Raw genomic sequence first — 10,473 nt, 5'->3', positions numbered from 1 at the left:
AGAGAGAGAGAGAGAGAGAGAGAGAGAGAGAGAGAGAGAAAGAGAGAGAGAGATATGCAGGAATTGATACAGAGCCACAGCGAGGGATGCACTGGCCGAAAGTGAGGCGGAAAGTCCGGATTCCCTCCCCCCTCATGTCTTCCACTTTATAACATATTTTTAAATAATAATAATAATAATAATAATAATAATAATAATAATAATAATAAAAACACGAATTAGTAAAGTGACTCTTCATAGCCTTTGTTGACATCAACTCTTTTTTTTAGGTTTAAATGACTGTTTTTATAACTTACTGCAACTCAAGAAGCAATTTTTGCACTTATTTTTTCGGGGGGTTGGGGGGTGTCGTTTAAATCATCGGTCTGTCTGTCTGCATCCTGTCAGGGGAATCCGGGATGCCCGACAGAAGAAGAAGAAGAGGAGGAAGACAAGTCCTGTGGATTCAGCCGTGACTTCCCGACTCTGGATATTGGAGAGCTATTTTCACCCCGCTCTTTATGAAACCCCCATCAACTTTTCATTTCGTGGATCTATTCGGGAGATTGCGCGACGGTGTAGTTCAAAGCGCTCTTGTGTCTGACTCAACGATGCGCTCCGCTGGGAAATGCTGCGTGTTTCTCCTCCTGCTCAAAAGTGTCCTGACGGACCCGGGAGCCTCCAACCAAGGTGAGTGGTGCCGCGCAACGACAGCGCACTCAGAGCGAGGCAAGAAAGCAGATGTAGCCATTTAAAGTAATTCAAGACTTTTGAACTTACACGTCAAAATAGAAGTAGAGTACAGTTTGTTGATCCAGCTCGATCACGAATCGGGACTCTTGTCTCGCAACAAAGCATGGTGTGCCGCAGAAATACAAATATCTGCACCGCGATGATGAAACACGTGCTTTGCTATTATTAAATGCAATGTTTGCCTAATTTTGGTGTAACTCAATTTTATTTTATGTTTTTTTTCTTTTTGTATTTTCCGGAAACAAACAAACAAACAAACAAAGCAATTACAGTCTCAGAACACAAAACAGACCAGAATAATGTAAAAAGCACTGATACATTATCAGGAGAATCAAATCAGACGTTTCTCCTTCACCTCCACAGTCTGAGAGCAGTAAACATCCCCACTGCAATAGGGGCCACTGAATGCTACAGTAGATGTAAGCCTCTGGCAAACTCTGTCAGCTGGTGCTGTGGATGTGCATCTGTCTTCCTCCTGATGAGTTCATACAGAGTATAAAAAAAATATCAGAGCTTTCTCCCAGTCTGGAGAGGATTGCTCATACATGGAGACACACCATGTGACTTTTTTTTTTTTTTACTTCATTATGTTTGCCTACTTTTGACAAAATTCACTTGAGCAATCTCTCACTCGCCTCCCCTGCCGTCTACTGGATATAGCTTGTGCAGCTGCATATGTATGAGAAACACAGGACATGATAATGTTATCTCTCCTCAGCCGCAGCGTCACACGGGCAAAAAAAAAAGAAGTTGCCGTAATGTAATCTGTTCATCTTCCACTTTGCACATTTGCTAGGGTGAGTTTAACATTCCTCCTTTGAATGCCTAATGTTTAGGACACACATTTTCCAAGACGACATGAGCCTTCTCACTACAGCCAAATGTCAAAGTCTCTTTTACTCTGTTTTTTTTTCCTTCTTGTTCTTGTTCTTGTGAGTGTGTGTGTGTGTGTGTCTGTTTTCCCACCAGGACGCCTGTCTGCCGGTGACAGGTTGGAAGAAGAGTGGGTACACTCAAGGGGAAACTTGAAGAAGAAAAAAAAAATGACAACGTGAGATGTTTAAAATGAAGTGAGAAAGAGTCAATACGTGCCACTTAGCTTTGTAATGAATGCGATTTCCTCCTTGTGATTTGAGGAGTTGAGGGAGGAGAATCATTTGTTTTTATATAACCGGTTATTTATAGGTGGTTTAGATTTTTGAGGTCAGGAACGTTTTAGGTGGTTTTACCGTGTATTATATAAATGTTGAACCTGAAACTGTCTTCGTAATAATACTAGCATACACTTCAAGGTCGTGATGGGATATTTGAAAACACACTCATTTCTGGAGTTTATGTTATTATGTCAAACCAGTATAAATAGGTCACACATCCCTTTGCTTCTGCACTTTTGACTTTTGAAACTTTGGCTTTAAAAAGCGTGATCTAACGCAGCATATTCTGGTTAAAAAGTTTGTGTTTTCATTAATCAAGTCTCCGTAACACCGAAGCACAAAAAAGCATATTTTTTTTGTTTTATAGTTATGCAACAGATCCATTAAGCATTTACGTACTGGTCTGCTCAAGTCACCTACCTGTTCTAAGGGCTTATCGCCGTGTTTTTGCATTGTACTGCAAATGGACTCCTAAAAAGCATTTTGTCAGCGGGAATGGTTCTGAGTGTCTTTGTGTTTAAACGACGTTGTCTAAAAGCCCAAGGCTCTGGCCTTAAACACGGGTAGACCTCATCGTTATTCATAAATGTTGACCTATAGTTCATTTCCCCTCCACAGCACGCCACACATTTCGGTGTAAGATAAAAAAAAAAAAAAGGCAGCATAGCCACAACACACGTTTTGATGCATTTTTATTTTGATAACGACAAAAGACTTACAGCATATTACAGCTAAGACGCTCAGCCTTTCAGTCATTCTCTTTTACATTTGTAGAACAACGCTGCAGTCATCTCTAATTCATTTTTACGTGATAATAATTTGCATCTTCTGTTTCTAAAGGTTAGAATTTTATTCATGGATTTCCCCTATTTCTGATCGTTTGGGTTTATGAGGCAGAAAATAGGCATCTGTGGTGACTCTGAAAGGCTCCTGAAGGACCCGGTGTCTTGAAATTCACACCTTTTAAACTTTTTCACATTTTATCAGAACACTTCACTTTATTTTATTGAGATTGTACGTGAAAGACCAACAAAGAACTGTAAATAGCGCTGTCTATGTTTGGTCCACTGTTGAGTTAATCCTTTGTAGAATCACCTTTTCCTTATAGGTTCAGTTCTTTTGGGGTTTTTCTCTGCCAGGCTAGCATTTTAACGAACACAAATCTTAGTCTTTTATAGCACAGTTTCAGTCAAACTGGATGAAGAATTCAGGTCTAGACCTTGACTGTCTTATTTTATCTCATAGTTATGTTGTTATCTGAAGCCTTCAATCGTTGCTCTGACTTTATGTTAAAGGTTCATATCTTACTGTCTTTCATAAACTTAAACACTCAATATATTTTCTCTTCCAAGATTACAACACAGACCAACTTAGTTGTCTCTGCTGCAAGTGATTGGCATGATGCTGCCACTACCATGCTTCACTGACTGAATAGAGCTGATGCTTAGTGTTTCTTTACCTCTATGGTATTTGGCGTGAATCTCGTGAAACTTTTCTACTCGAGCAGCTTTAACCACTCCGGTTCTGTTCCAGTCCATCCCGACCGGATTCATTACTAACCTCAGGGCTAGGACATGTCGAAACGAAGCGTGCTCTTGATTGACAGTAAACTCCATTTGATAACTGACCCTTGATTTATGTCCCTGCAAACTCCAAACAACATTTCAGCCACTGCATTGCATTGGCGGACATGCCATCTGCCGTCAGAGAGCTGCTCAGTGTGGAGGAGCGTAATTATGAGTTTAATCTTAAGCAGCGCCAGGAACAAATGCGTCAACTTTTGCAGCAGAATGACTGTGATTTCAAGGCCCTGCCTCTCTGTGAACAACAGGCGAAGCGAGGAACTGTGCAGCTCCGGCCAACTTTCTGTCAGATTTATAATTTTGCGCCTACCAGTGAAACTCAGGAACTACATAATATTAGTTTGGTGTGACTATTCTTTGGAATTTTCTTTGAAATAAAGTTCATTTATGAATATTGGTTTACGTCTTTTGACATAATCAAAGGTTGGCATGTTGAAAAAAAATCAAGTGCCACAGCATGGATGCATTTCAATTTAGAGAAAAAATAATCAGCTAATCTGAATTGCTTTCATTATGTTTGAGCCATCACTGAACTTCTTTTAGGCAAATTGAGAATGCTTAGCTTGCTCAGTGTTGCTGCTAAGATCATCAACGAATAGATCAAAAAACTCCTGCGTGATCACGACTCGCCCACATTACACGCCCTCAGTAGTGAGGAACAGTATATGACGGAGATGCTCACAACTGGGACCAAACCAGACATTAACTGGTTAGAGTGAGATTTGACAATGGGGAAGCAACTTTAATCTGACAAGTTCCCATTTTCCCACATTTGATGTGTTCCCTTACATGGCCGTTGTCATGGTTTCCCGCTCAGCGTTGGCTCACTTCCTGCCTCTCTTCTGTAAAGGTCATATTTATGAACTGCATGGCTGATAGTTGTCCTGCCATCAGATTCTCCCACCTGAGCTTTAGATCCATGCAGCTCAACCAGTTACCACTGGTCTCTTGATGTCTTTAATTAATGCTGAATCTGTCAGTTTGGGTGGACAATCGTGCATAAGTAGGTTTACAAATATCACATTTGTCTCACTCATATATTTACATATATGTCATATGTCTCACTAATCAAATATGTCTTTGATTAGTGAGATAATCAAAGATTTGCATACTGTTTGAACATCTAAACCTGCTTTAAACTTAAATTGTTTAAGTCAGAGCTTCATTTCTGACCTGTGTGTGTGCTTGGTGTGCTCTTTGGGCTTGATGATGCCACATGTTCTCCAACAATAGAGTGTAATTAACCCTTTCATGCATAGTGGTCACTACAGTGGACAGCTATCTAAAAGCCATTTTCTTGTGCTTCTTGTGGAATTTTATGTTATAAATGCACACAGACCACTGAAGTGGACACTAATGCATCATAAAATACACTATCAACTACTGGCCATCTCCTGCAAATGCAAGAAATTATTTTTGTTAAATCCAATATGGCCGACAGACAAAAAAGCATGCCAACCAACCCGGTCCCTCCTTCTACTGTAGGCGACTCTTGCAGGTAAAAAAAAAAAAAAGTGACATCAGATAACCGCTAAGCAACAATAGTACTGATGCATTTTTCAAATAACAGCTTTGTATTTAGAGAAAATTACAATTGATCACCGAAAAAAATATTTTTTTTCAAAATTTATTTTCGTACTTTTTTTAATGCCTTAAGAAATAAAAAAAATAAAAAACGGGAAAAACTTCTGACACAAAGGATCATAATTCATGCATGAAAGGGTTACGTTAGACACAGGTGGATTATATAGATCAGTTAGGTGACTTCTGACAGATTTTATTAAGGGGTTTCAGAGTAAAATGGCTGAAGACTCCACAATTTTCACATTTTTATTTTGCTTCAAAATTGAGGTCTAAATCAAATTCCAATGATTTAGACCTCATGTTCCAACATGGAGATCTCTGTTCCAACATGCCAATATGTGACGTGCAGGAATGTGAATACTTCTGCAAGTCGCTGTGCACAGGTTAACTGACTAAAAGGTATTGCCTGTCCACTTAAATCCAACTGAAGACCAAAGAGGGAACCCACAAACTGATGCATAAGTCAAAAAGTTTCCAGGTCCTTAGGTTGTCTCTTAATAGTGTGACCCACTTCACATGTGAACTTTTCCTTCAGGCTCGGCCTGTGGCTCGGTGTTCAGCCGCTACGCTTCAGTTAGTTTTAACACCTCAAAAATAAAACCATCAATGTGTATAAAGTCTCTCCTTACAGCTTGTGGTTAGAGGTGTGATGCTGTAAACACTGCAGATATGTTCTTCATCGCTGATTTGGTGGAAAGTGTTTTTTTAAAATAAGCATTGTGTTAATCAGTCAGAAAATAAAATGATGAGGGAATTTTGAAATGAAGAAGCTTTCATTTTAATATGTCATCCAGGCACACGTTGCATATTTAATAGATGTAATGAACCCTAGTTTTTTTGTTTAAAAAAAGGTGGATATTTTCAAAACATTACCTTTGTCTTGACTTGTGACTTTTCAGGTTCCCCTTGCTGCTTTTGCCTTTTTGCTATTTCAGTTGGTGTCTAAAGTCTGCCCTTAAAAACTGTGCTTAAGCTGAGAAAGTAAATAGTATTTTATAAAGTTATAAGAAAAGACTAAATCTGGTTACGTATCTGGAGACTGCTGAGGTTAAAACATGCTCTCCAAACTCATTATCATATAGTTTTTGATCGACTACTTCCAGCAGAGTCACACAGCTGCAGAACAGCAAATAAAACACAGATCAAATTATTTTAACTTGTTTTACTTAAAAAAGTTGTTTAGTAAATATCAAATGCATGAGATGCTGTGGTTGCCTGTTGTTTTTGTTTTAATTGTGTAAAGCGATGTGTTAAAGGAATTTTTTTTATTTATCACTTCCTGTCAGCTGTTTTAAAAAAAGCTTTTTCTTATAAACTCATGAAGCTTAGCTCATTTTAAATGCACATGTAATATTTCATAATTTAACCACTTACTACCAGACTTTACTTATTACAAAAACTAATTGTGTTTTTTCTTTGTTTTTTTTGTTGATCACATCCTAAATTATGTTGACACATAATTGAATATAGCACCAGCAAAACACAAATATAAAAATTTAGTATGCAAATGAATCAAGTGGTGATGTAATAATTGTGTGCACTAAATGGTGGTAAAGTTTTGCGTACGTGTATGTGTAGAATGTACATCAGGAATCATTATTCATGCCACCTTGTTGGTTTAAATACAAATACAAGACAATCATCTATAAGGGATTAAACAAATTTTGCTAACCTTCCTGGCTCTGTTCCTTAGGTGGATCTCACCTGCATGAGGTCGATTCTTTATGAGGATACAACATATACTTTAAATAAGTCTACTGGAAAACAACGTGAAGAAAGACGGCGTTAATTTTGAAAGTAATGTGGTCAGACGCAAAATGTTTTATGGTCATGTTCTGTTCACTACCAGCTGTAAAAATTAGGAAGAATAAACGTGAAGCCAATCAGAATCAGTCTGCCCAATGCCCAAAGTCACTTTGTGATTTATTAGCAGTAACAGACACTGGGTGATAATTTACAGGCAGGTAGAGGCGATGTACTAAAATATGTGGCCATTGACAAACTACCACCAAATTTAAACATCCGGAAAATCAGGAAATATTTTGGATTTAACCCACAAGCTCACACTGGACATCCCAGTGTTTGCTATACCACTGTTTGCAAAACACTCAGTAAAACTCTGAAGAGAGAGCAGCAGGAACTTATTCGCCCAGATAAAATACTCAGACGAAACTAATGTGACTCTTGAAAACAGTAGCTGCTGCATTTGTGTGTGTGTCTGTGGGCACTTGAAAAAGTCTGTGCATTACATAAACCTCTTCAGGCTCGCTTCATTGTTTCTTGGCTCCTTAGATATTTTCTGTATTAAATAATTTTCTGACTGCATTGCTGTGCAAGCATAATGATATATATTTGAGTAGGGAAAGGATGTGCAAAGAGAATAAGTGGAAAAATGTTGCACTGTCAAACATGTCATGGGACATTGCTCCTGATTATGAAAGATTGTTCTAATTTGGTCAAGAAATCAATATGATTGTGTCTTGCTGTCTGTCTCTCCCTCCCCTGTTTCTCTTTTTGTCCTTTCAACATAGGGAAGGAAGTCTTATTATTATTCACTCCTTAATTACCAGCAGGGAATTCAGGCTAAGTGAAGTCTCTGTAAATACTAAAGTGGTTAATTTAGTCTCTCACTGCGTTTATCTTCTCTGGTTATCTAGGCGGCTCTTAAAACGGCCCGGCCCCCATTAAGGAATCTGGGTTCGCCAAAAGTCTGTGGTGCAGACCGGAACGACGGGTCATCTGAAGATGTGACTCTTTGGTCTATAATGTCGACCACTGAAGTGGGACATACTTTATTGATAGAGATTGTAATTAACTGGCTGTGGGGAGACAAAGGAAATTGCACATTCATCACATCAAATTGGCTCAGGGGGCTTATAGCATGGGCCCGATAATGGTTCTCCCCATGCCTGAGCCGTGACCGGAGTGCAGACAGCTACGGGCGTTATGTTTGTATGTACGCCATGCCGTTTTGGATTCAGGAGAACAGACGCTAGTGAGCATGTTCACGCGAATAAACACCAGCAGGCATTAATACTGAGATCAGACTCTGCCGTTTGTGCCTTTTTGAAATGATCAGCGTGTCAGATTAGCTTTGAGAGGCATGAATTATTGGCATGACTGTACGGTGGCTAATGATGCCACCCCAGAGCACCGACTGATGTTCGTGTTTGTGATCGCAGCGTCATGAATAAAAGCAAGATACAAGGTAAGCCTGTAGCTGTGGGGCTTTAATATGCACTCGCAGCAGGTAAAGGCGCGCCCACAGGTGTGATTTAATGGATTAATTTTCCCAACTGGCGGGTAATACTGTTACACAGATTTGTTAGATGCTGAACAAAGCCAATCTCCTTTTTTTAAAATTATTATCATAGCACACTACACCTAATAGTTCTGCTATGGGTTATCAATGAAATCAATTAAAAAAAAAGTCAGATATCATTAATAAGCTTCCCTTTTTTTTTAACTTCAAGCGTAAAATTTTGGTCATCTTTTTTGTTTTCCTCTTATCAGAATCACTAGTGTAATTGGATTATGTTGCAGGAACACGCTGCTTTTTGTTCATTCTCAAGTTTGACACGTTTTTCTGCCTCTTCCATCTCATGAAACAATGTACAGTCAAACTTTGACATGAGTTTTATTTATTATCAAATGTTCTAATCTAATCTGTTCAACAGTCCTTGCCTAGTATCTTGATTATGATATATAAATAATCTATTAATTTATAGTTTATCATCTATTAAGTGCTTAATTTATATATTTTTTCCTTGCTCTGTTGTACCAAAGTCTTTGCATTCTTCTATCTGTTGTAATTAATGTAGCTTAATTAGCTACATAATGTAGCTAATTAAGCTACATTAAGTTGTAGCTTAATTAGAATTAAGCTACAACTTACGTTGGTGTTTACGTTGTAATTAGAAAGAGGTTTTGCATGTGTTTTAAAGATTCACATGAAGATCTGGCAGGTCTATAGAAGGTTTGGATATTTGACAGTAACTATAGTTGGTTAAAACTGTCTTTTTGTAAAACATTCAAAGCTTTGCAGCATGGATTTAGCTTTTTTTCAGGGTACCTTTGTTTACTAAAAAGAGATGTTTGTTTGATTAGCTTGTGAGTGTAAATTTGTTAATCCATCTCTTAATCCAGTAACACTTTGACTCAAACTCTCAGTGGCACTTCATGATAAAAAAACACATAACAGAAACACATTATCTTCCAAGAAAAAAACTACTCTGCATCTGTACTTTGTTGATTAGGACAGATTATGCCAAATCCTGACAGAAATTGTGACTTGTTCACATGTGTTTATGTCTTTTGTTAGTGTTTAATGTAGCAAGAAGAGCAACTTTCTTTTTCCCACCTTGTGTAAAACAAAAGATTGGACTAGAGGTACTTTACTTGTTACAAATGACAGCTGTTAAATATCGCTCTGTGACAGAACCAAACTTCTGTTCACTGTGTGAAAGCTGCCACTCGTCAACACGCTGGAGATCTAGTTTTTAAAAGCACAGCTCTTCCTGCTGAGGTGAGGACTGGCTTAATACAAGTGCATAACCCCAGAATGTCAACCTGAGCAGATTTTAGACACAAACTAATCACTTCTCTTCACTACCAGAAAAGGCTGTAAAAGGGTTGTGTTTATTTTCATGTTATTTCCAATTGCTTCCATTTTTCACAGTGGAAACCTCTGTACTTTCTTGATTTGACTTTTTATTGTCTCTCTAATGCTTCTGTCTTTCCCCATTATTTCTGTATTGTTTGTTTATGATAAAATGCTGCAAAAAAACAAAACAAAACAGTGCTTGACCTCTGAAAAGGAAAGTACTAATTTTCTAAGCTTCAGCCAGAAAGAGGATAGATCTGTGTTAGAGTTGTCCTGGACTTCCTTGAAAGCTGTTATTTCATAGGTGGTTGAATCTGTTAAGAGCTTTGCAGCTTATGTAAGCTTCTCATTGACAGCTTGATAACTACTGTGTGCTCTCTTCCTCTTTTGTCACCTTCATTCCTCCTCTTTCTTAAATTCACTGTACAACCTCTCCTGCACTTACTCCATTCTCCTTTACTTGGCCCACTGTTGTTGTTCTTCTGCTCCACCAACACGTCTCCTCCATTTTGCATTGCATTTCTCCCCTCACCTCCCTCACCTCTTTTCTGTCTACAGTGGTTTTACTGGACACCACAACAGTACTGGGAGAACTGGATTGGAAGACGTTTCCAGTTAATGGGGTGAGTGAAGTTACCTCCTAGAGTCTGTCTGTCTGTCTGTCTGTCTGTCTGTCTGTCTGTCTGTCTGTCTGTCTGTCTGTCTGTCTGTCTGTCTATCTGTCTATCTATCTATCTATCTATCTATCTATCTATCTATCTATCTATCTATCTATCTATCTATCTATCTATCTATCTATCTATCTATCTATCTATCT

General features: G+C 38.4%; 1 protein-coding gene across 1 annotated transcript in view; it reads left to right on the top strand.

Moving 5' to 3' along the window:
• The first annotated feature begins 79 nt into the window (after nt 1–79).
• The window catches only part of LOC103461943 (ephrin type-A receptor 6-like), a 65,467-nt gene continuing 55,073 nt past the window's right edge, over nt 80–10,473 (top strand). Inside the window, exons 1-2 of the mRNA XM_008404351.2 lie at nt 80–669; nt 10,215–10,279. Coding sequence (XP_008402573.1) covers nt 501–669; nt 10,215–10,279 — 234 coding nt within the window. The 5' untranslated portion in view covers nt 80–500. The remainder of the gene's footprint in view (nt 670–10,214; nt 10,280–10,473) is intronic.

Source organism: Poecilia reticulata, linkage group LG3 (genome assembly GCF_000633615.1).
Source record: "Poecilia reticulata strain Guanapo linkage group LG3, Guppy_female_1.0+MT, whole genome shotgun sequence".
Classification (NCBI taxonomy): domain Eukaryota; kingdom Metazoa; phylum Chordata; class Actinopteri; order Cyprinodontiformes; family Poeciliidae; genus Poecilia; species Poecilia reticulata.
Note: the sequence above shows the minus strand (reverse complement) of the source record. Positions and strands in the feature narration are given on the sequence as shown.